At 43.2% G+C, this 27750-nt stretch overlaps 1 protein-coding gene across 1 annotated transcript in view; it reads left to right on the forward strand.

Moving 5' to 3' along the window:
• The window catches only part of LOC141126425 (vomeronasal type-2 receptor 26-like), a 163989-nt gene extending 136574 nt beyond the window's left edge, over window positions 1-27415 (forward strand). Inside the window, exon 6 of the mRNA XM_073612673.1 lies at window positions 26523-27415. Within this exon, the coding sequence (XP_073468774.1) occupies window positions 26523-27415 (893 nt within the window). The remainder of the gene's footprint in view (window positions 1-26522) is intronic.
• Window positions 27416-27750: the final 335 nt, after the last annotated feature.

Consider the following 27750-nt stretch of genomic DNA (forward strand, 5'->3'; position numbering starts at 1 on the left):
TGTGTACCCTGCACAGTCTGACCTACAGTATAGCAACTTGCTGCCAGGTGCTCGTGTAGGCTCATTTAAGTATTTCCAGCTACTTTACTGTGTACGCTGCACAGTCTGACCTACAGTATAGCTACCTGCAGCCAGGTGCTTGTGTAGGCTCATTGAAGTATTTCCAGCTACTGTACTGTGTATCCTGCACAGTCTGACCTACAGTATAGCAACCTGCAGCCAGTTGCTTTTGTAGGCTCATTAAAGTATTTCCAGCTACTTTACTGTGTACCCTGCACAGTCTGACCTACAGTATAGCAACCTGTATCCAGGTGCTTGTGTAGGCTCATTGAAGTATTTCCAGCTACTGTACTTTGTACCCTGCACAGTCTGACCTACAGTATAGCAACCTGTAGCCAGGTGCTTGTGTAGGGTCATTGAAGTATTTCCAGCTACTTTGCTGTGTACCCTGCACAGTCTGATCTACAGTATAGCAACCTGTAGCCAGGTGCTTGTGTAGGCTCATTGAAGTATTTCCAGCTACTGTACTGTGTACCCTGCACAGTCTGACCTACAGTATAGCAACCTGCAGCCAGTTGCTTGTGTAGGCTCATTGAAGTATTTCCAGCTACTTTACTGTGTACCCTGCACAGTCTGACCTACAGTATAGCAACTTGCTGCCAGGTGCTCGTGTAGGCTCATTTAAGTATTTCCAGCTACTTTAATGTGTACGCTGCACAGTCTGACCTACAGTATAGCTACCTGCAGCCAGGTGCTTGTGTAGGCTCATTGAAGTGTTTCCAGCTACTGTACTGTGTATCCTGCACAGTCTGACCTACAGTATAGCAACCTGCAGCCAGTTGCTTTTGTAGGCTCATTAAAGTATTTCCAGCTACTTTACTGTGTACCCTGCACAGTCTGACCTACAGTATAGCAACCTGTAGCCAGGTGCTTGTGTAGGCTCATTGAAGTATTTCCAGCTACTGTACTTTGTACCCTGCACAGTCTGACCTACAGTATAGCAACCTGCTGCCAGGTGCTTGTGTAGGCTCATTGAAGTATTTCCAGTTACTGTACTGTGTACCACGCACAGTCTCACCTACAGTATAGCTACCTGCAGCCAGGTGCTTGTGTAGGCTCTTGACCTATTTCCAGTTACTGTACTGTGTACCCTGCACAGCTGTACCTACATTATAGCTACCTGAAGACAATTGCAGGGGTTATCATACTAATAATACTGCAGACAGGCAGTTGATTCTGCTAGCTGCAGTATAATCGGTATATATATATATATATATATATATATATATATCCCAGTTTTGTGCAGCTCACTGCAGGCCAATAGTATGTCTGGAAGGCCAACAAGGAGAGGCAGACAGTCACAAGCCAATAAAAGAGGGCAAGCAGGCTCTGTGTCAAGAGGCAACAGTTCTGGTCCTGGACACGGTGCATCCTCATCAGCACGTGGCCGTGGGACACACTTGGCCTTTTTTTTGGCAGCTGGCCGTGTTGAGCCGCAACATGCGGAAGACTTGGTCGAGTGGATGACCAAGCCGTCCTCATCCTCCTCATCCTCTCTCACCCAGGCTCAGGGTACTTTGTCTGGCAAAGCAGCTGCCAATGCGGCCTCTTCCCTCGGCTCAATGGCATCAGTGACTCCTTCCTTAGCCCCACCATGTCCTCCTGAGGAGGCCCTCAAACTGTTTGACCACAGTGTTGGGTACATGCTCCAGGAAGATTCCCAGCGTTTTGAAGGCTCTGATGATGATACTGAGCTAGATGAAGGCAGTAACGTGAGCACGGACAGAGGGGGTGCCCAAGAAGGACAGCAATCTGGCAGTCATGTTCCCCCTGCTGCAGCATACTGCCAGGTTTGCTCCAGTGATGAGGAGGGAGGCGATGATGAGGTCACAAACTCAATGTGGGTGCATGATAGGAGAGAGGAGGAGGAGGAGGCACATTACCGATGAGGCAGAATGCCCTCCAGGGGCCAGCCTAAGGGCAGCACACTGACTGCATCACACCTCAGAGCTCCGCATGTGCAGGGTGCTGCTGTCTCTGCGCGTTATTCCAAAAGTTCTTTGGTGTGGGCCTTTTTTTAGATGAGTGCATCAGATGGCACCGCTGCAATTTGCAACATATGTCTCAAACGTATCTCGCGTGGCCAAAACATCTCCCGCTTGGGCACCACATGCTTGACCAGACATATGTTGACCTGCCATGCAGTTCGTTGGCAAGCGTACCTAAAAGACCCACACGAAAAAACAAAGAGGACCTCTCCTTACTCCTCATCAGCTGGGATCTCCAACCCCACTATGCCTTCAGTCCTCTCTGAGACCTGCACTGAGAGGAATGAAGGTGTAGAATTAGGTTTGTCACAGCCAAGTACTTGCGGGCAATCTGCTATCGGTACACCGACATTAGATTGTACCAGGCAAATTTCCCTGCCCCAGTGCTGCACCACAGAAAGAAGTTCGCTCCCAGCCATCCACATGCCCAGCGGTTGAATGCTAACTTGGCAAAATTGCTAGCACTTCAACTGCTACCTTTTCAGTTGGTAGACTCTGCCCCCTTCCGTGAGTTTGTGGAATGTGCGGTTCCTCAGTGGCAGGTTCTCAAACTCCACTTTTTCTCACGGAAGCGATTCCGGCTCTCTACCGGCATGTGGAAGGCAATGTCTTGGCCTCGCTGGACAGGGCGGTCATCGGTAAGGTGCATATTACCGCTGACTCATGGTCCAGCAGGCATGGAAAGGGACGTTACCTAAGTTTTACGGCACATTGGGTGACTCTATTGGCAGCTAGGAAGGATGCAGGACAAGGTGCATTAGTGTTGAAGGTTGTTCTGCCAACACGCCTCCAAAATGCCATTACTAGTGATTCTGACACACCTCTCTCCTCCACCCCCTCCCCTTCTTCTTCCTCCATGGCCTCTTCCTGTGCTTTGTCCTCAGAACCAGCAGTGCTCCGTAGGCGTTCAAAGGGCTACGCAAGTACGCAGGCCAAAAGATGGCATGCGGTGCTTGAGCTGGTGTGCTTGGGGGACAGGAGCCACACTGGGGCAGAGGTTCTGTCAGCTCTGCAGGGGCAGGTTCAGAGGTGGTTGATGCCACGCCAACTTAAGGCAGGAATGGTGGTTTGTGACAATGGCACCAACCTCCTCTCTGCCCTCCGACAGGGACAAATGACCCATGTGCCCTGTTTGGCTCATGTCCTTAACTTTGTGGTGCAGCGGTTCTTGGGCTTACAGGATATCCTGAGGCAGGCCAGTAAAGTCTGTGTGCATTTCCGCTGATCAAATAATGCCAGTGCTTGGCTGGCAGAACTCCAAAAGGATTTTAACCCACCCAAGAACCGCCTAATCTGTGACATGCCCACCAGGTGGAACTCAACGTTGGCCATGCTGCAGTGGCTGCACACGCAGCAGAGGGCCATCAATGACTACCTGTGCAACTATGGCACCAGGACAGGGTCAGGGGAGCTTTTTTCCTTTCCCCACGCCAGTGGGCCATGATCAGGGATGCATGCACTGTCCTGTCACCATTTGAGGAGGCCATGAGGATGGTGAGCAGTGGCAGTGCATGCATCAGTGACACTGTCCCCCTTGTCCACCTGTTGGAGCACACACTGCGTGGAATAATGGACAGGGCACTTGAGGCAGAACAGAAGCAAGAAGAGGAGGACTTCCTTAGCTCTCAAGGCCCCCTTTATCCAGACAGTGTTCCTGCATGCCCGCCGATCACATATTAAGAGGACGAGGAGGAGGATTGTGTCAGCATGGAGGTGGAGCCTGGCACTCAGCATCAGCAGCAATCTTTAAGGGATCATTTACAGTCCCAAGAAACCCATGGACTTGTACGTGGCTGGGAGGAGGTGGCTGCTGATCATGTCATCCTTAGTGACCCAGAGGACTCCGGACCGAATGCCTCAGCAAACCTACGCTGCATGGCCTCCCTAATGCTGCAAAGCCTGCAGAAGGATCCTCGTATTCGTGGTATCAAGGAGAGGGATCAATACTGGCTGGCAACCCTCCTTGATCCACATTACAAGGGTAAGGTTGCGGACCTTATCTTGCTGTCGCAGAGGGAGCAGGGGAGGAAACATCTTCGGGAGGCCTTGCATAAAGGTCTGTGCAACGCGTTCCCAGAGACTGGGAGGTTACAAACTCCTTGTAACCGATCACAGAGTGCGTCTGTCCACCGACTCGGTCAATCGACTGACGTTCATAAAAATGAATCAGTCTTGGATCACCACCAGCTACCAAGCACCTGATGCTGATGTAACGGAATATTTTTTTTTTAAATGTGAGATCCCTTCAAAGACTGCCTATGTTGATGCTGAGTGACTATCCTGTTATGCTAAGTAATTATCCTCTTCCTCCTCAATGATAATGCTGATAGCTTGTAAGAACAGTTTTGGTTCTGGGCGCCGCCACCAGTGCCTAAGGCCCAATTTTTCAGCCCCTGTTTAACAGGGGCGTGTAATTACAATTTTTGATGCAATTCTTTGCAGCAGGGCTAGTTCCTGCGCTCCAACTAGAGTATCTGCGAGGGGTTGCAGTATTGTGGCACCAGCACCAGTGCCTAAGGCCCAATTTTTCAGCCCCTGTTTAACAGGGGCGTGTAATTACAATTTTTGATGCAATTCTTTGCAGCAGGGCTAGTTCCTGCACTCCAACTAGAGTATCTGTGAGGGGTTGCAGTGTTGTGGCACCAGCACCAGTGCCTAAGGCCCAATTTTTCAGCCCCTGTTTAACAGGGGCATGTAATTACAATTTATGATGCAATTCTTTGCAGCAGGGCTAGTTCCTGCGCTCCAACTAGAGTATCTGTGAGGGGTTGCAGTGTTGTGGCACCAGCACCAGTTTCTAAGGCCCAAATTTTCAGCCCCCATGTTCAACAGATACATGTAATTAGAATTCTTGATCCAATATTTCACAGCAGGGCCCGTTTCTGCGCCCACCAAGAGTAACTGTGAGGACTTACAGTGTTGTGGCACCAGCACCACCACCACCATCACCAAAGGCCCAATTTTTCTGGCTCTGTTCAACAGGGGCATGTAATTACAATTCCTGATATAATATTTCACAGCAGGGCTTGTTCCAGCGCCCACCAAGAGCAACTGTGAGGACTTACAGCATTGTGGCACCAGCACCACCATCACCAAAGGCCCAGTTTTTCTGCCCCTCTACAACAGGGGAATGTAATTACAATTCTCAATTTAATATTTTACAGCAGGCCATGTGAGGGCTTACAGTGTTGTGGCAACACCAACACCTAAGTCCAAATTTCTGCTGAGTATATAGGGCAGGCCCCTACTTTCAAACATCAAACTTACAAACAACTCCTACTTGCAAACGGAAGGAGACAACAGGAAGTAATATGAAATCTACCCCTAGGAAGGGAAATTCTCTCCTGTAAGAGTTAATATGGGAAAAACGTTTCTCCTTTCACTGATGCTTTATCACCAATCCTTGTTTCACTAAAAACCCCAAATTTTCAAAAAACATTTGTCACTGGGACAAAAAGTGAGGTGAAATCTTCTGAAGAGGAGCACAGACAGCAAAACAAATGTCACAGGGGTGATAACCCGTCCCTATGTTTTCCAAAAAACTTAAAATAGATTTTTTTGCTGGAGCTAAACACGTTAAAAATGTACCAGTTCAAAATTACAAACATATTCTACTTAACAACAAACCTACAGTCCTTGTTGCACCGCCTGTATACTGCTGTTCAGAGTATATAGGGCCTGGTGGCCCCACACCTTTCCTTTTTTTAATTTGGGTGCGGGGTTCCCCTTAATATCCATATAAGACCCAAAGGGTCTGGTAATGGACTAGGGGGTACCCATGCCGTTTGTCTCACTGATTTTCATCTATATTGCCGAGACCCGACATTACATTAAAGCCGCAAGACGTTTTAAATGACTTTTATTTAAAAATGTCATTTTGTGCAGGGACTGTTCTAAGCACGGAAAACACGCGCCACTTTACAGGCATACTATAGACAACCCCCAGGTATGATATTTAAAGCAATATTTCACTTTTTTTTTTTTTTTTTTTTTTACTTTAAGCATCATTAAAATCACTCCTCCCAAAAAATGCCCGTTTTTAAAACTTTTTTTGCATTGATATATGTCCCCTGGGGCAGGTCCCGGGTCCCCAAAACCCTTTTTAGGACAATACTATGCAAATTAGCCTTTAAAATTAGCACTTTTGATTTCAAACTTTCAAATCCCATAGACGTCAATGGGGTTCTAACATTCATGCAAATTTTCGGTCCGTTCGCAGGTTCTGGTGCGAACCGAACCAGGGGGTGTTCGATTCATCCCTAGTGCTAAGCAATTTGTATGGAATTTGGTAATGATATCAAGAAAAACAGTAAAATAGATCCCATTCAACCAACAACAATAGATCCCCCTAACAACAATGTACCACCCACAACAACCCCCCCCCCCCAGCAACAATAGACTCCCGGCAGCATCAACAGATCTCTTCACAGCCAGCATTAAAAGACACTCTGGCATCCAATAACAATAGACCCCTCCACCAACAGTAGATCTCCTTCAGCAACAACTGACCCCCCAGCAACATAAGACCCACCCCTAGATACAATAGGTCCCCAACCAGCAACAATAGACCTCCTTAAGCAACAATAGATCCCCCTGCAAAAATAGATCCCCTCCAGCTAGAATAGATCCCCCAGCAGTGAGCATTAATACCCTGCAGCACACCCCAGCACCCCTTACCATTACATACAGTCAGTCCAGGGGGTGCCGGGACTGCGTTCCCCCACGTTCCCGCTGAAAAAAAAGCCCTGTGCACATGTCTAGTGTTAAAGTCCCCATTATATGTCAGAGTCCTCTCATCATATCAGGTTCTCCCCCATTACCAAGTCTTCTTATCACAGAGCCCCTTCAAATCACAGAGCTCACCATCACACAGTCCCCCCATCAGTCAGTACTCCCAATCACACAGCCACCTATTCACATTAAACCCCTCCAGCAGTGTTGTAGAAGGTGGTTAGTGGATCAGGTCTGGAAGAACCAGACTCCCATTCTCTCCTGAATGATGGGGTGGCTTTGCATGCCACCTGCTCTGGATTGCCCTGGATTAGCAGTATGAGTTGTCGTTTTTGCAGGCAGGCTGGCTGTCAACTGTAAAGCAAATAATGACATGATTCCTACTGCCCCAGATCATTATTGGCTATTATGGTGCTATAAGCAAAATTGGTTTACCCACAAGTTCCCAGAGCTGAAAAACAACTGTAAATGTATGCACAAAATACATTATCGCTATGTGATCACAATGTCAAAAAAGTTGTCAAGAAAGAATTCATTGATAACAGCTGTAATGCCTATGCTGTGATTGGCCCACAGTTATTACATGGTACCTGGGCCAATCACAGCACCTTATACCATGAGATTTGCTGTGGCAAATCACAGATCGCAAGCAAATCAGCTCTCATGAACGGTTCACCCATTCATGACAGATGAAAACATTGCTGTTATAATGATCTTCATTGTAACAGCAAAGTGTAAAAAAATAAATAATAATAAACCCTGATCACCCCTCCTAAAGTACTGTATTACTATGGTGATACTGAACTACTCTGATGAAATATGTAGAAAAAAAAGTAAAAACTAAATAAAAAAATATTTTTTTTAAAAAAAGCTAATAAAAAAAAAAATATTTATTTATTTATTTTTTTAACATATTATCACTAGTCAATGTCCCTGATCACCACCACATCAGTCATATGATGATGCTGTACTGCGCTGGTGACAATATTTCAAAAAAGTAAAAAAATAGTGTATTCAATTTCTTAATTTTTTTAAATATTGAAAGAAAAAATTACAACTTCAAAAAACTCGCCATGCCTCTTACTAAATGTCTCACACTGTCTACTTTCCAAAAAGCGGTAATTTGTAGGGAATTTGTATTGAGAGGCCATCAATACATCAGAATTAATTATTTTTCAAATATATACTGGCTATTGATATACATAAATTTACTAGACAAATCCTAAAAAAAGATCTAGTCATTAGAAAACCTTCTACAACATATATATATATATATATATAACCCATCCTCATCCACCAATTCCCATATTAAAATCTTTAAGAACATGGTCATCAATGATTTAAATTCCATGCATGTTAAAACACCCAAATACATAAACTAGATTGATAGCAGTATCAAAAGTTTATTAAGGAAAAAGGACTTGTTTATCAGACTAGCTGGAGAGGGTGGGGGAGTAGTGATTTGGGATAAACAGGACCACATAAAAGAATCCTTTAATATTCTAAATTATCTTTGGGGATCCCCACGCCGTTTTATTTTTACGTTTGGAGTGGGGTTCCCCATAAAATCCATACCAGACCCAAAGAGCCTGGTATAAATTGGGGGGGACCCCCACTTAATTTTTTAAAAACATTCTTGTATTGCCAGCAATAGTGTTGTTTTTCTGGCAATTTAAATGTAATTTTTTTCTTTAGAAATGTAAATTTTGTTGATGCAGCAACTTCTATACATGATACAGATGCGTCACTTTGCAGGCAGACTTATGCCGCGTACACGCGGACGGACTTTGACGCACTAGGTCCGGTGACCCGAAGTCCGGCGGACAATTCGACCATGTGTGGGCTCCAGCAGACTTTTGTGAAAAAAAGTCAGACAGTCCTAGAAATAAACATACTTCAAATCCTTCCGACGGACTCCAGTCCGGTCAAAAAGTCAGCTCATCTGTATGCTAGTCCGACAGACAAAAACCGACGCTAGGACACCTATTGGCTAATGGCTATCAACTTCCTTATTTTAGTCCGGTTGTACGTCATCACGTACGAATCCGTCAGACTTTGGTTAATCGTGTGTAGGCAAGTCCGTTCATTCGACAGTCCGTCGGAAAATCCGCTGGAAAGTCAGTCGAAAAGTCCCCCCGTGTGTACGCAGCATAAGGGGACCCACAGGCACTATATTTAAATTAATTTTTTATTTTTATTGTTTCATTTTAAGCATCATTAAAATCACTGCTCCTCAGAAAACAATATTTAAAAAAAAAAAGTTCATTGATAGTATCAAAAATAAAAAAGAAAAATTGTTAAAAAAATGAAAAGAGTGGTGTAAGGTCCCCGCTATGCATACTAGGCTCTTTGGGTCTGGTATGGATTTTAAGGGGAACCTCATGCCAAAATGTAAAATAAATGGCGTGGGGTCCCCCCAAAAATAGAAGAAATGGCTGCACTGTGCAATCAATCAAAATTCTTTACCTTGGGTAATGATTAAGCACACCTGAAGTGTGTGAAACACGCATACAAGCTCTCTGTTCTTCTTAGCACTTGGGATGTTCCAATAAAGAATTTTGATCGATTGTGGAGTGCAGCCATTTCTTCTATTTTGATTGCATGCGGAAGCAAGCCGGGGCAGGCACCGGCTAGATCATCAGGCTTTTTGTCTCACCTGGAGCAGCAAGTTTTCTTGTTTGAATATAGCCTGGCAGGCCAGGAAAGGGGGGATGAGCAAGGGTCCCCCCGAACCATAATAGGCCACATGCCCTTAACATAGGGGGGTGCTTTGGTGCAGGGGGGCTCCCCCCCTCCACCCCAAACCACCTTTTCACCATGTTGATGGGGACAAGTGTCTCTTCCCGACAACCCTGGGTGGTGGTTGTGGGGGTCTTTGGGCAGGGGGCTTACCAGGATCTGGAAGTCCCGTTTGACAAGGGGGCCCCCAGATCCCGGACACACCCTGTAGGGAGAATGGTGTTGGGAATGTAAAAATCTCTAATGTCTCCAGAGATATGTGGAGATATTTGCCATATTGGCCTTCGGGTATGGACTTCTAAGCTGTAAATGCTTTCAAAATGTTTCATTATCTTATTTAACCACTTCTCGCCCACCATAGCAATATGAAGTGCGTAAAGTGGTTTAGATATCCTGACTGAACGTCATATGATGTCCAGCAGGATAAGCCAAGAGGCGAGCGATGGCATGGTGTGTCAGTCTGACACACTGCAACTCTGATCTAGGTAAAGAGGCTTTTTACCATGTGATCAGCTGTGTCCAATCACAGCTGAACATAGTGTCAACAGGAAAAAAGTCATTTATCGGCTTTTCCTCTATCGCGTCTGACAGACACGAGTACAGGAGAGCCGTTCGGCTGCTCTCCTGACACGGGGGTCTGCGCTGATTGATTATCAATTCAGCGCCCTTGAGAATGCCCACCCAGGACCACCAGGGATGCCCACCAATGATGTCCACCTATGACCACCAGATATGCCACCCATGACCACCAGGGATACCGAACAGTGCCCATAAATGATGCCGATCAGTGCCCATAAATGATGACAATCAGTGCCCATGAGGAAAGCCTGCCAATGCCTCCTCATCAGTGATGCCTATCAGTGCCATCTTATCAGTGCCCGTCAGCTCAGCCTCATCAATGCCCGTCAGTGAAGGAGAAAATATACTTATTTACAAAATATTATAACAGAAACAAAGAAAACATTTTTTTTATTTTTTTGGTCTTTTTTTGTTCATAGCGCAAAAAATAAAAATCACAGAGGTGATCAAATACCACCAAAAGAAAGCTCTATTTGTGGGAACAAAGCAATAACATTTTTGTTTGGGTAAAGTGTAGCGTGACCGCGCAATTATCATTTAAATAGTGACAGCGCTGAAAGCTGAAAATTGGCTTGGGCAGGAAGGGGAGAAAGTGCCCAGTATTGAAGTGGTTAAACCTGAATTAAATACACAATCTTATTTACTTGATAGCAGAAATAGACATGAGTAATGACTCTTAATCACTTGCCGACTGCTGCACACCGATATACGTCGGCACAATGACAGCGATGGGAAAATGAGCGTACAGGTACGTCCCCTTTAATCTGCGGGCTAGTGGGCACACACGCCCATAGCGTACTGCGTGACCATGCCAGCGGGTTCTGCGGACTCGATGTCTGCCGGTGTCCTGCAATTGTGTCACGGAGCGGAAGAACGGGGAGATGCCTATGTAAACAAGACATTTCTCTGTTCTGCCTAGCAACATGACAGAGATGTACTGCTCCCTGTCATCAGGAGCAGTGAACTCTGTAATGTTGTAGTGAGCCCATCCACCCCACAGTTAGAATCACTCCCTAGGACACACTTAACCCCTTGATCGCCACCTATTATTTAACCCCTTCCTTATCAGTGTCAGTTACACAGTAATCAGTGCATTTTTATAGCACTGATCGCTGTATAAATGACAATGGTGACAAAATAGCGTCAAAAGTGTCCGATGTGTCCGCTGAAATGTCGCAGTCCCAATAAAAATCGCAGATCACTGCCATTACTAATAAAAAAATAATAATAATAAAAATGCCATAAATCTATCCCCTTTTTTGTAGACGCTATAACTTTTGCGCAAACCAATCAATATACGCTTATTGTGATTTTTTTACCAAAAATATGTAGAAGAATACATATCGGCCTAAACTGAGGAAAAAATTATTTTTTTAATATTTTTGGGGGATATTTATTATAGCAAAATTAAAAAATATTGCTTTTTTTCAAAATTGTCGCTCTTTTTTTGTTTATAGCGCAAAAAATAAAAATCACAGAGGTGATCAAATACCACCAAAGGAAAGCTCTATTTGTGGGAAAAAAAAGACATCAATTTTGTTTTGGTGTAACGCCTCACGGCCGCGCAATTGTCGGTTAAAGCGACGCAGAACCGAATCGCAAAAAGTGCTCTGGTCAAGAAGGGGGTAAATAATTACGGGCTAAAGTGGTTAAAGTTCTGTTTATAAATGTTTTCACACCACCCACCAAGTCTTGGTGAAGAGGCTGATGTTGGGCTCCTTAAAGGTCATTTAGTCATTTAATATTTAAAATAAACCTAATTCCGAACTCAAACTATTTAGTGTGTCACTTCAATGTCCAGATTAATGTGTCATTTAATCCCAGAAAACTCTTATTACATGCTATATAACAGAGTGTGCATACCTTCAAAGCCACTAAAGCATTTGTGTAAAGTGAAATATACCTAGTTGATCCTGCCTTCAGCTGCCCCTCCCATCTTCTCTGTGTCCCGAATGCAGGCTGAATTGTCTAAATGAGGTGGTGTCCCCTACTGAGCATGCTACAATTTCATCTGTGAAGCCCACATGACTTTACCCTACCTCCTCCTCCATGTCTCCCTTTTGCTAAAAACTATGGGGGTGGGATATAATACGATGATTGATTACACTCACTAAGAAACTCAGAAAAAGCTTAGTTTTACTACAAATCAGTATTAAATATATCACATGTAATTGCTAATACATGTAAAGTAAAAAAAGATAATTGGATGCAGATGTTATTTGAAAGTGAAAGCTAGAGTCAAAAATCTTTGACAACAAATTTGACATTCAATAAAGATTTTCAGGCAGCTATAAAATAGATTTTTGAGATGTATACTTTCATTTGAATTGCTGTTCTTAAACAGGTTTTTTTTTTAATCATGTGACTGGCACAGCACCAATCAGGGTTGGCCAAACACAGACTCACACTGTAGAGAGAATACATCAGGTGAGTAACAGAAGCCCCTCCTAAGAATTTTTCCTTGCAGATGCCAAAGAACAGGAAAATGTGACCACAGAAAATCTTTGCAGGAATAAAGGACATACAGTGCCTTGCAAAAGTATTCACCCCCTTGTTTTTTTTTTACCTATTTTGTTACATTACAGACTTTAGTTTAATGTTTTTTATTTAATCTGAATTATATGTGAAGGATCAGAACACAATAGTCTAAGTTGGTGAAGTAAAATTAGAAAAATATATACATAAAACTATTTTTCAGAAATAAAAAACTGATAATTGGCATGTGCGTATGTATTCACCCCCTTTGTTATAAAGCCCATAAAAAGCCCTGGTGCCACCAATTACCTTCAGAAGTCACATAAATAGTGAAATGATGTCCACCTGTGTGCAATATAAGTGTCACATGATCTGTCATTACATAGACACACCTTTTTGAAAGGCCCCAAAGGCTGCAACACCTAAGCAAGAGGCACCACTAACCAACACTGCCATGAAGACCAAGGAACTCTCCAAACAAGTAAGGGACAATGTTGTTGAGAAGTACAAGTCAGGGTTAGGTTATAAAAAAATATCCAAATCTTTGATGATCCCTAGGAGTACCATCAAATCTATCATAACCAAATTTAAAGAACATAGCGCAACAGCAAACCTGCAAAAGATGGCCGCACACCAAAACTCACAGACCAGGCAAGGAGGGCATTAATCAGAGAGGCAGCACAGAGACCTAAGGTAACCCTGGAGGAGCTGCAGAGCTCTACAGAAGAGACTGGAGTATCTGTACATAGAACGACAATAAGCTGTACGCTCCATAGAGTTGGGCTTTATGGCAGAGTGGCCAGTAGAAAGCCATTACTTTCAGCAAAAAACAAAATGACACGTTTTGAGTTTGTGAAAAGGTATGTGGGAGACTCCCAAAATGTATGGAGGAAGGTGCTCTGGTCTGATGAGACTAAAATTGAACTTTTTGGCCATCAAAGAAAACGTTATTTCTGGCGCAAACCCAACACATCACATCACCCAAAGAACACCATCCCCACAGTGAAACATGATGGTGGCAGCATCATGGGGGGATGTTTTTCAGCAGTTGGGACTGGGAATCTGGTGAGTTGAGGGAAAAATGGATGGTGCTAAATACAAGGATATTCTTGAGCAAAACCTGTACCACTCTGTGTGTGATTTGAGGCTAGGACGGAGGTTCACCTTCCAGCAGGACAATGACCCCAAACACACTGCTAAAGCAACACTTGAGTGGTTTAAGGGAAACATGTAAATGTGTTGGAATGGCCTAGTCAAAGCCCAGACCTCAATCCAATAGAAAATCTATGGTCAGACTTAAAGATTGCTGTTCAGAAGCGCAAACCATCCAACTTGAAGGAGCTGGAGCAGTTTTGCAAGGAGGAATGGGCAAAAATCCCAGTGGTAAGATGTGGCAAATTCATAAAGACTTATCGAAAGCGACTTGGAGCTGTGATAGCTGCAAAAGGTGTCTCTACAAAGTATTGACTTTAGGGGGGTGAATAGTTATGCACATTGACTTTTTCTGTTATTTTGTCCTATTTGTTGTTTGCTTCACAGTTAAAAAAACATCTTCAAAGTTGTGGGCATGTTCTGTAAATTAAATGATGCAAATCCTCAAACAATCCATGTTAATTCCAGGTTGTGAGGCAACAAAACACGAAAAATGCCAAGGGGGTGAATACTTTTGCAAGGCACTGTAGAGGATTAAAAAAGAAAAAAACAATAAAAATACAGTGGAATCTTACTGTATATGTGATTTATGTGAATGAAAATGGCAATTCACACTTTTCAGTTTAGTATCACGTTAAGAATTTTGAACAAAGGGTCCTTCTGTCCAAGTTCTCCTTATGAAGGTCCCCTTCTTACAGCTGTTGTCTCTGCTATTGCCCAACACCGAGCTATAAATGTCTTTCTGTTAAAAAAAAAAAAAAATCATATTTCAGAATATTTATCGGTTGTTCTAGTAATCAATGGGGTCAAGTCAATGTTTGCTTTAGTCTGTAGCAATTACAAAAAAAGTGGCAGGATGAACATATTTCCTTGAAGAAACTGAATTCTAACAGTAATTGTGGTTTCTGTTCCCATAATCAGATGTTAAAAGCAACTGATATTTTGAAATATGTGATCTGTGATCCCTTCTTGGGAGCGCAGATCACATATCTAGTACATGATCCAGCACAACAGAGCCGCCTTGCCGCAATACAAGTAAGTGATACGGTCGGCAAGTTGTTACATTTATATAATATTTATATTGAAAAATAAAAAGAAAGATGGTACTCTTTCAGATATAATGGGATTTTTGAAGGGAGATAGTGTGTCTGTTGGTAGTAGGCCAATACCACATAGGTTAGTAAAAAATTTAAATTTTATTCAAGAATAGTTTAAAAATATATGTATATACACATTACAAACATAGCGTATAAGAACATAAACATGACCATCAAGTAGTATATTCAGAATTCATTCGTGATAAGTCAGCCGACATGTTTTGCAAAGAATTTTCGCTTCATCAGGGCATAAACGACATCACTAATTCATTTTAACTGTATAGAGAACAAATAACTATGATTACATGGTGGCCATCCATGGATATAAAACACTCCCAACTGAACTTTGCTACATAATAACCTCAACTCATCCAACATCATCCTATGGGACTGATTGCAACTTTGTGGATTTTCACTGCTCTTATATAATTAACTAGGCTATCCATTTCTCCCTAGCCAAAGAATCAGGGCACATCCATCAATCAGTAGCTAGTACACCTTCACCCCTCCTCCCTCTACCCATCCCCACCCATCCTTATTGGATCTTTCTTGCTGTCAATGTTTTTTTTTTGATCAATACCGGACATTGATATCCCATTAATAAAATACATTCAATATATTTATTACTTTATTACCAGCTGACACCTTGCAAGATCTTTAAGCGTCTGGACGTTGTTCTTCGTTGTGTGTTACCTGTTTTTGTTATTTGTAGTGTTTTTTTTTTTGTCCAGTCTAGTTCGTCACAATTATATATGCAGTAATTGGGTTCCATTGGACCTAATTAAACTCTGATTGGGTTCCATTGGACCTAATTAAATTCATTTTATTCTATATTTTTAATCTAAGTTTGTTGTACTATTTTGATGAATTGTATTCTAATTAATTAATAAATAGATTTATACTCTTTGGTAATACAGTTAGCATTTTTGACAACCACAAACCAAACATTGTTGCCAAAGTAACCCCTTACCCGGACATCTAGAACCGAGTGCCCCTCTTTTTCTATATGCAGATTATGGTTACAGCAACAGTTATTATATTTAATTAACATTAATTGGTCACCTAAATTACTTGACCACCCCTAGGTGTTATTTGTTCCAATTTTCCCTTTTCTTTAGTTTAGTCCATATAAAACAAACATATGATGTAAGAAAACTGGTAGAAGATTAATTTGAGCAACTCTCACCTACTAGTACATGTCTAAAGCGCAGAGCAGCCACCACCCTTGCCAAACGTCATCTAATGTACCAAAAGAAACAAAAGTGTGGCGCTATATATCACATCTACAGCCATGTGTATTACAATAAAGACATATAAAAATGGTGAATACTACCAAAAAATGTATGACCATAAAATGGATAGTGTCAAATAATTAATCAGTGTTGATCACATATAAAGTAAATACACAATAATACTTAATCATCAGATGTGCCAGTGATTAGTAGAAACCCGTGTTGGTTCCATGAGCCAGACACCAAAAAACCATAAAAAACATGAAACTTTAAAAGTCCATATAAAATGTGTAGAAAAATAGTGAAGAAAACATCAACAGAGTTCAAAGGGGGTGATGCATGGCCAGATGGTATTCACAGAATTTTAGTGGCACCAAATCTGGCGAGTGGGCAGAAGGGAGACCACAAGTGTGCATAGATTGTACATCAGTGCCGGGGCCAACACCAGGAGTAGAGGAGGCTTACCGGAAAAAATTGACCTGAAATGGCGTACGCCAGACAAGTCAAAAAAGCATAATAACCACTGGTTCTGGAAAATGCGTCTTGTCAGATGTCATCAACAGATGGTGGAAAGAAAGGGGGGGTCCGCACGGCTTCCTCTCCCATAGGTAATCCAGCATAAGCCAAACGTGTAGTTTCATATGCCATGCAAGGAGCAAACACAATTCACATAGCGTAATAACGTTTTAAAACACTAGTTTATTAAAATAATAAAAAACAGACTCACATTTTGGAAGAACGAAACAGAGCTCAAATATCAAATAGCGGCGATCGTGAGGGGTCCACCCGACATGTTTCAGCTAAGGAGCCGTCATCTGGGGTCATCTAATGTACCAACTGGAGCACAATATCCCTGGGTGCCGGATCCCAAAAGAATAATGCCAACAGGAGAACTGGACCGCAAAGTTGCAGGGCAAGAATCTGGCAAAATATGTAATAAAAGAGAAAAAAGGGAAAAAAACTCCTTAAGTTCCTAATCAGAAATAAATATATATCACAATAATAATGAAAAATCAATTATCCCACATGATATTGTTAAAGCAGGAGTAAATTTCAGTACGATGTAATAATCGAGAACAGACTGGGGAAATAAACCCTATATATGGAAAAAATACCATATAGGGCAAAAGTTTCAGTATGAGCAAATCCCCATAATTAAAGAGGCATGGTAGTGCATATATACAAATATGTGGACTAAGGGCTTGGGGGATAAAATCCTCACCCGGGTAAATAAGCCTGATTTGCTATAGGAAGTGCCGACCACCCATGGGCACCACCAGCCGCAGCGCCCATAGGGGGAAGGGAAGGGGCCCACAGCAAAAGCACATACAGGGCATCACCAGCAAAAGGGAAGGTGCAACACAATGGGAACACCGCGACACAATAAAACAGCATGGCGGCAGGGCCCACCAGCACACACAAAGACCAATATAGATACCATGTTGAGAGTAGATAAGAAAATCCGGACAGCCGCACTCCAGGAAGATATAATTCAAAAACCATTTATTGTAAACTTGGGAGCATATGGAATACAGGACACTGTGGCAGAAGGTACAGGCAATCAGCTAACACATTTCGCACTTATGCTAAGTACTTACTCATAGGAAATGTGGTGGTGATGAATAAAGATGATTACATCAACATGTGTCATAATATACTTAATAACCAGGAATGATACCAGCAAGTTCCACCTCAGAAACTCACTGAGGCTAGATCTCAGTATTTGTCCGTCATTGACCGGGCATACCAACAAGGCTTAATTGATAAGGAGACTCATGAGTTCTTGGAAGTTAAATGGCCTGTTACGCCAACTTTCTACTCATTACCTAAAGTCCACAAAAACATCCTAAATCCCCCTGGACGTCCGATTATATCAGGGATAGGAAGTCACACTCAAACTGCCAGTCAATATGTAGACAGTCATTTACGTCCTCATGTCACAAGCCTGCCTTCATACCTGAAAGACACACTGGACTTACTTAAAGTCCTGGAAGGACTTACCATACCTCCATGAGCGATCTTGGCAGCAATTGATATTGAAGCGCTATATTCAAGCATTCCACATGCCCAGGGTGTAGCAGTGATTTCTGAATTTCTGAGGGAACGAGATACCAACAGTTGGGACTTGGGCCAATTTATCATCCCGTTATTGGAACACATCTTAACCAACAACATGTTTCTTTTCAACGGTGTCACCTACCTCCAGGTACAGGGGGTAGCGATGGGGACATCTTGTGCCCCATCGTATGCCAACCTGTACCTGGGGGGATGGGAATGCACTCTCTTTTCTAATGATGCATCTCCGCCACATTCTCCATTCGCAGAGATACATCGATGATGTCCTCCTCATATGGACAGGCTCAGCGGATTTACTATCCGAATTTATGGAGCTTCTTTTACATAATGACTTTAACTTAAAGTTTACTATACAAGTGGATATCACCACTATTCCTTTCCTGGAACTACGCCTCTTCCTCAAAGAAGATAGCTCTATATTCAGCACTCTATATAGAAAAGAGACTGCTGGTAATACCATATTACATTTTTCCAGCTCTCATCCTCATACGCTTGTATACAGCATACCCTACAGCCAATATCTTCGGCTGCGACTAAATTGTGCAAGAAACGAAGATTTTGAACGAGAAGCGAAGGCCCTTTATGACAGATTGATTAACCACTTGCCGACCGCCTAACGTAGATATACGTCGGCAGAATGGCACGGGCAGGCAGAATCAAGGACCTGTACGTTATCTGCCTCCCGCGGGCGGGGGGTCCGATCGGACCCCCCCGGTGCCAGTGGCGGTCGGCATTTGACTGGGAGCGTTGGGAGGCGAGGGGGAGACCGTCCGATCGTGGCCCCCCCCTCGCGATCGCTCCCAGCCAATCGGAATCCTCCCCTGCCTGTGTGTAGTTTCACACAGGCAGAGAATGTGATGTCATCTCTCCTCGGCTTGGCAGTTTCCGTTCCAGCGCCGAGGAGAGAAGACATGTAAGTGCACAAAACACTACACACACACAGTAGAACATGCCAGGCACATAAAACACCCCGATCGCCCCCGATCCCCCCCCAATCACCCCCCCCGTCACAAACTGACACCAAGCAGTATTTTATTTTTTTTTTCTGATTACTGATTGGTGTCAGTTTGTGACAGTTACAGTGTTAGGGCAGTAAGTGGTAGCCCCCTTTAGGTCTAGGGTACCCCCCTAACCCCCCCTAATAAAGTTTTAACCCCTTGATCACCCCCTGTCACCAGTGTCACTAAGCGATCATTTTTCTGATCGCTGTATTAGTGTCGCTGGTGACGCTAGTTAGGGAGGTAAATATTTAGGTTCGCCGTCAGCGTTTTATAGCGTCAGGGACCCCCATATACTACCTAATAAATGTTTTAACCCCTTGATTGCCCCCTAGTTAACCCTTTCACCACTGATCACCGTATAAGTGTTACGGGTGACGCTGGTTAGTTTGTTTATTTTTTATAGTGTCAGGGCACCCGCCGTTTATTACCGAATAAAGGTTTAGCCCCCTGATCGCCCGGCGGTGATATGCATCGCCCCAGGCAGCGTCAGATTAGCGCCAGTACCGCTAACACCCAAGCACGCACCGTACACCTCCCTTAGTGGTATAGTATCTGAACGGATCAATATCTGATCTGATCAGATCTATACTAGCGTCCCCAGCAGTTTAGGGTTCCCAAACACGCAGTGTTAGCGGGATCAGCCCAGATACCTGTTAGCACCTGCGTTTTGCCCCTCCGCCCGGCCCAGCCCAGCCCACCCAAGTGCAGTATCAATCGATCACTGTCACTTACAATACACTAAACGCATAACTGCAGCGTTCGCAGAGTCAGGCCTGATCCCTGCGATCGCTAACAGTTTTTTTGGTAGCGTTTTGGTGAACTGGCAAGCACCAGCCCCAGGCAGTGTCAGGTTAGCGCCAGTACTGCTAACACCCACGCACGCACCGTACACCTCCCTTGGTGGTATAGTATCTGATCGGATCAATATCTGATCTGATCAGATCTATACTAGCGTCCCCAGCAGTTTAGGGTTCCCACAAACGCAGTGTTAGCGGGATCAGCCCAGATACCTGCTAGCACCTGCGTTTTTCCCCTCCGCCCGGCCCAGCCCAGCCCACCCAAGTGCAGTATCGATCGATCACTGTCACTTACAAAACACTAAACAAATAACTGCAGCGTTCACAGAGTCAGGCCTGATCCCTGCGATCGCTAACAGTTTTCTTGGTAGCGTTTTGGTGAACTGGCAAGCACCAGCCCCAGGCAGCGTCAGATTAGCGCCAGTACCGCTAACACCCACGCACCGTACACCTCCCTTAGTGGTATAGTATCTGAACGGATCAATATCTGATCCGATCAGATCTATACTAGCGTCCCCAGCAGTTTAGGGTTCCCACAAACGCAGTGTTAGCGGGATCAGCCCAGATACCTGCTAGCACCTGCGTTTTGCCCCTCCGCCCGGCCCAGCCCAGCCCACCCAAGTGCAGTATCGATCGATCACTGACACTTACAAAACACTAAACGCATAACTGCAGCGTTCGCAGAGTCAGGCCTGATCCCTGCGATCGCTAACAGTTTTTTTTGTAGCGTTTTGGTGAACTGGCAAGCACCAGCGGCCTAGTACACCCCGGTCGTAGTCAAACCAGCACTGCAGTAACACTTGGTGACGTGGCGAGTCCCATAAGTGCAGTTCAAGCTGGTGAGGTGGCAAGCACAAGTAGTGTCCCGCTGCCACCAAAAAGACAAACACAGGCCCGTCGTGCCCATAATGCCCTTCCTGCTGCATTCGCCAATCCTAATTGGGAACCCACCACTTCTGCAGCGCCCGTACTTCCCCCATTCACATCCCCAACCAAATGCAGTCGGCTGCATGAGAGGCATTTTCTTTATGTCCTCCCGAGTACCCCTACCCAACGAACCCCCCCAAAAAAGATGTTGTGTCTGCAGCCAGAGCGGATATAGGCGTGACACCCGCTATTATTGTCTCTCCTGTCCTGACAATCCTGGTCTTTGCATTGGTGAATGTTTTGAACGCTACCATTCACTAGTTGAGTATTAGTGTAGGGTACAGCATTGCACAGACTAGGCACACTTTCACAGGGTCTCCCAAGATGCCATCGCATTTTGAGAGACCCAAACCTGGAACCGGTTACAGTTATAAAAGTTAGTTACAAAAAAAAGTGTAAAAAAAAAAAAAAACACAAACAATAATATAAAATAAAAAATAATAGTTGTCGTTTTATTGTTCTTTCTCTCTCTATTCTCTCTATTGTTCTGCTCTTTTTTACTGTATTCTATTCTGCAATGTTTTATTGTTATTATGTTTTATCAAGTTTGCTTTTCAGGTATGCAATTTTTTATACTTTACCGTTTACTGTGCTTTATTGTTAACCATTTTTTTGTCTTCAGGTACGCCATTCACAACTTTGAGTGGTTATACCAGAATGATGCCTGCAGGTTTAGGTATCATCTTGGTATCATTCTTTTCAGCCAGCGGTCGGCTTTCATGTAAAAGCAATCCTAGCGGCTAATTAGCCTCTAGACTGCTTTTACAAGCAGTGGGAGGGAATGCCCCCCCAACGTCTTCCGTGTTTTTCTCTGGCTCTCCTGTCTCAACAGGGAACCTGAGAATGCAGCCGGTGATTCAGCCAGCTGACCATAGAGCTGATCAGAGACCAGAGTGGCTCCAATCATCTCTATGGCCTAAGAAACCAGAAGCTACGAGCATTTTATGACTTAGATTTCGCCAGATGTAAACAGCGCCATTGGGAAATTGGGAAAGCATTTTATCACACCGATCTTGGTGTGGTCAGATGCTTTGAGGGCAGAGGAGAAATCTAGGGTCTAATAGACCCCAATTTTTTCAAAAAAGAGTACCTGTCACTACCTATTGCTATGATAGGGGATATTTACATTCCCTGAGATAACAATAAAAATGATTTAAAAAAAAAAAAAAATGAAAGGAACAGTTTTAAAATAAGATAAAAACAATAATAATAATAAAGAAAAAAAAAAAAAAAAGCACCCCTGTCCCCCCTGCTCTCGCGCTAAGGCGAACGCAAGCATCAGTCTGGCGTCAAATGTAAACAGCAATTGCACCATGCATGTGAGGTATCACCGCGAAGGTCAGATCGAGGGCAGTAATTTTAGCAGTAGACCTCCTCTGTAAATCTAAAGTGGTAACCAGTAAAGGCTTTTAAAGGCTTTTAAAAATGTATTTAGTTTGTCGCCACTGCACGTTGTGCGCAATTTTAAAGCATGTCATGTTTGGTATCCATGTACTCAGCCTAAGATCATCTTTTTTATTTCATCAAACATTTAGGTATAGTGTGTTTTAGTGCATTAAAATTTTAAAAAGTGTGTTTTTTCCCCAAAAAATGCGTTTGAAAAATCGCTGCGCAAATACTGTGTGAAAAAAAAAATGAAACACCCACCATTTTAATCTGTAGGGCATTTGCTTTAAAAAAATATATAATGTTTGGGGGTTCAAAGTAATTTTCTTGCAAAAAAAATTTATTTTTTTATGTAATCAAAAAGTGTCAGAAAGGGCTTTGTCTTCAAGTGGTTAGAAGAGTGGGTGATGTGTGACATAAGCTTCTAAATGTTGTGCATAAAATGCCAGGACAGTTCAAAACGACCCAAATGACCCCATTTTGGAAAATAGACACCCCAAGCTATTTGCTGAGAGGCATGTTGAGTCCATGGAATATTTTATATTATGACACAAGTTGCGGGAAAGAGACAATTTTTTATTTTTTTTATTTTTTTTTTGCGCAAAGTTGTCACTAAATGATATATTGCTCAAACATGCCATGGGAATATGTGAAATTACACCCCAAATTGCATTCTGTTGCTTCTCCTGAGTACGGGGATACCACATGTGTGAGACTTTTTGGGAGCCTAGCCGCATACGGGACCCCAAAAACCAAGCACCGCCTTCCGGCTTTCTAAGGCCGTAAATTTTTGATTTCACTCTTCACTGCCTATCACAGTTTCGGAGGCCATGGAATGCACAGGTGGCAAAACCCCCCCCCAAATGACCCCATTTTGGAAAGTAGACACCCCAAGCTATTTGATGAGAGGTATAGTGAGTATTTTGCATTTTTGTCGTTATTCAATCACAAAAAAAATGAATATTCAATGGGCTCAACATGCCTCTCAGCTATTTCCTTGGGGTGTCTACTTTCCAAAATGGGGTCATTTGTGGGGGTTTTGTACTGCCCTGCCATTTTAGCACCTCAAGAAATGAGATAGGCAGTCATAAACTAAAAGCTGTGTAAATTCCAGAAAATGTACCCTAGTTTGTAGACGCTATAACTTTTGCGCAAACCAATAAATATACACTTATTGACATTTTTTTTACCAAAGACATGTGGCCGAATACATTTTGGCCTAAATGTATGACTAAAGTTGAGTTTATTGGATTTTTTTTAGAACAAAAAGTAGAAAATATCATTTTTTTTCCAAATTTTCGGTCTTTTTCTGTGTATAGCGCAAAAAATAAAAACGGCAGAGGTGATCAAATACCATCAAAAGAAAGCTCTATTTGTGGGAGGAAAAGGACGCAAATTTCGTTTGGGTACAGCATTGCATGACCGCGCAATTAGCAGTTAAAGCGACGCAGTGCCGAATTGTAAAAAGTGCTCTGGTCAGGAAGGGGGTAAAACCTTCCGGGGCTGAAGTGGTTAATAGAGGCTACAGTAAGAAAGTCCTGAAAAGGGCCTATCAATGAGCAAAACAAAGTACACGAGATACTCTTATCTTCAAACAAAAAACTTGTGATTCACATCCCACTACCAAACTCATCACCACATTTACTGCTCATCAACACTCAATCTGAAAACTTATCAACAATAACTGGCACTTCCTCTCCGAGGATCCCATTATTTCAAAGTATGTAGCCACTGCACCACAGATTACTTACAGAAGATCACGGTCCATCAGGGACACTTTAGTTCATAGTCATCTGCAGTCCTCAACGCCACTGGTGGGGGCGGAGGGTGGCAATGTTACTTTTCGGTGTGGACACTGTGAATTTTGTCCATGGATAAAAGAATGCACAGGATGCACCCTCCCATGAGGAGGTTTCCACAAGCTTAAGGGCTATGGAGATTGTTCCACCACTGGCATTGTGTATTTGGCCATGTATCGCTGCGGCGCATTTTATATCGGAAAAACCAAATGCCCATTCGCCAAAAGAATCCAGAACCATCTGTATTATTTGGATGCAGGGCTATTGTACACTCCTATTTGCAAGCACATTAGCCTTCATCATAGCTTTGATCCTACTTTTGTATCCTTTGTTGCCCTAGAAGTCATTCCTGACTTCGAAAGGGGAGGGAATGTCGACAAAAGGATACTTCAGAAAGAAGCCAGGTGGATCTTTAGCCAACAAGCTACTTACCCACCTGACCTCAACACAGCACTTTCTTACAAACCTTTTCTATGATAATATAGTTTGTTATTCTATGTAACCAGTCCCTCCTAGCCTCTTATCCCTCTCCCAACATACTAAATATCTAGAGATTGGGGTATCATAATGCATTTGTATTTACTCTAATATGAGTTATGCCTATACATGCCTGTTTTGCTTTAAGGGAATGATCCCTGTATAGGCTATTGTAGAAATGTATATATTTGTATAGAGTTCAGTATATATTATTTACAGTCTATGCGGGACTGACTAATGGGCCCCCTCATGCTGGCATCACTGTGTGCTTTACTGCTGTGCTTTAGCCATAGACAGGGGGATTCGGACATCCCTGCTCAAGAGGGCGGAGCCTTTCTTTTCCACCCTCGTATGCCCTTCACGCTTCTCAGCGTGGAGTGGGCAGTGCACGCGCATCTCCCTGGGTGAATGCGTGCGCACCCGCCCCGGGGTATGCGCACGCATCCCTGCAGGGACGTCCGGACCGGAAGTGATGCCGGAGGTCGGCCGTGACCTTTTCACTTCCGGTGGGACCACGCATTTGAAAGATGGGAGCGCCGGTGTGCTGTCTGACAGATGTACCCTGCAGTTACCCATCGGGACTGGCAGGAACTGGCTCTCCTGATTAGGAGTTGAGCTGCAGACATCCCCCATTTTTCTAGGTAAGCTCTATGCCCTTTTTGTTACATGCTGATCGCGGCATCTGGTTGGTGTGGGGATCACTAAGTGGTATCTATATTGGTCTTTGTGTGTGCTGGTGAGCTCTGCCGCCATGCTGTTTTATTGGGTCGCGGTGTTCCCGTTGTGTTGCACCTTCCCTTTTGCTGGTGATGCCCTGTATGTGCTTTTGCTGTGGGCCCCTTCCCTTCCCCCTATGGGCGCTGCGGCTGGTAGTGCCCATGGGTGGTCGGCACTTCCTATAGCAAATCAGGCTTATTTACCCGGGTTAGGATTTTATCCCCCAAGCCCTTAGTCCACATATATGTATATATGCACTACCATGCCGCTTTAATTTATGGGGATTTGCTCATATTGAAACTTTTGCCCTATACGGTATTTTTTCCATACATAGGGTTTAATTCCCCAGTCTTTTCTCGATTATTACATCGTACTGAAATTTACTCCTGCTTTAACAAAATCATGTGGGATAATTGATTTTCCATTATTATTGTGATATATATTTATTTCCGATTAGGAACTTAAGGAGTTTTTTTTCCCTTTTTTCTCTTTTATTACATATTTTACCAGATTCTTGCCCTGCAACTGTGTGGTCCAGTTCTCCTGTTGGCATTATTCTTTTGGGATCTGGCACCCAGGGATATTGTGCTCCAGTTGGTACATTAGATGACGTTTGGCATGGGTGGTGGCTGCTCTGCGCTTTAGACATGTATTAGTAGGTGAGAGTTACTCAAATTAATCTTCTACCAGTTTTCTTACATCATAGGTTTGTTTTATATCCATGGATGGCCACCATGTAATCATAGTTATTTGTTCTCTATACAGTTAAAATGAATTAGTGATGTCGTTTATGCCCTGATGAAGCGAAAATTCTTTACGAAACATGTCGGCTGACTTATCACGCATGAATTCTGAATATACTACTTGATGGTCATGTTTATGTTCTTATACGCTATGTTTGTAATGTGTATATACATATATTTTTAAACTATTCTTGAATAAAATTTAAATTTTTTACTAACCTATGTGGTATTGGCCTACTACCAACAGACACACTATCAACCTTCAAAAATCCCATTATATCTGAAAGAGTACCATCTTTATTTTTATTTTTCTGTATCTCATATCTAAGGATTGGGAGTTCCGTCTCTGTTACTTCCTATTTTTAGTCCAACCACTTATTTTGTTAAACATAATATATTTATATTGTATTTATTATTTATTAGAATTCCTTTCACTCACAGCTTTGATGGCAATTCAGTTGCTGGCTCTGATGCAACACAAGATAATTTGTTTTCTCAGAAGCTCTGACCCAGATACTCATTATGTTTGTATTGTTCTTCCTACAGACAGTGAAAAATGCATCAAATGTCCTGATGATGAATGGCCAAATGAGAAGAAGGATCGGTGTGTTCCAAAATTGGTGGAATTTCTCTCCTACATCGATGATACCATTGTTGCAGTATTTTCAGCTGTCTCCATCCTCTGTTGTCTTCTGACTGGTTTAATATTGGGGATGTTTATACATTACCAGGACACCCCCATTGTTATAGCTAATAACCGGAACCTGAGCTATCTTCTCCTGGTCTCCATCATGCTGAGCTTCCTCTGTGTCTTCTTGTTCCTCGACCATCCTGTAGATGTAACCTGCATGCTGCGTGTAACCTCTTTTGGTGTCATCTTCTCAGTTGCTGTCTCTACCCTCCTTGCCAAAAGTATCATGGTGTGTATTGCTTTTAAAGCCACCAAACCTGGGAGTCCCTGGAGGAAATGGATGGGAGCCAAACTGCCCAATTTTATCATTTGTGTGTTCTCACTGGTTCAAGTAATAATCTGTGTCACTTGGTTGTCTATTTCTCCGCCCTTCCAGGATCGGGACACTCACTCTTATCAGGGGAAGATCATCATTCAGTGTAATGAGGGTTCAATTATTGGCTTCTACTCTGTCCTGGGATATATGGGACTTCTGGCAGCTGTGAGTTTCATTATAGCTTTTTTAGCCAGGACATTACCGGACAGTTTTAATGAGGCCAAATACATCACCTTCAGCATGCTGGTGTTCTGCAGTGTCTGGATTGCCATGGTCCCGGCCTATCTGAGCACCAGAGGGAAATACATGGTGGCTGTGGAGGTTTTTGCAATAATAACATCAAGTATTGGACTTCTTGGCTGTATATTTTTCCCAAAATGTTACATAATTATGTTCAGACCTGACCGCAATACAAAAATAGCTATCCACTAATATGTATGAAGCAACACTGGGTTACCAATAGTTATGGCAATATCTCTATTATTGTTATTTTTCCTATTTTGCTAGTGTATTGAGAATGAAATGTTAAATTTGAACATTTAATAATCACCTCTCCTTTGGAAGTTGAGTTATTTCTTTTCTCTGGACATCTGGTATCAGACACTTTGGGTTTGTTGGAAACCTTTTCCCCTGCTGAGTGTAGTGGTTTCTCGTACCAGCCGATACATCACTACAGAACAATGTAGTGAGGAGGAACCACAGTGACCAGAAGGTGGCAAAGTATCCAAAACATCCTAAGAAATCAAAGCCACCCATCGCTCTTCAAA

The sequence above is a fragment of the Aquarana catesbeiana genome, linkage group LG01 (genome assembly GCF_042186555.1).
Source record: "Aquarana catesbeiana isolate 2022-GZ linkage group LG01, ASM4218655v1, whole genome shotgun sequence".
Classification (NCBI taxonomy): Eukaryota; Metazoa; Chordata; class Amphibia; order Anura; family Ranidae; genus Aquarana; species Aquarana catesbeiana.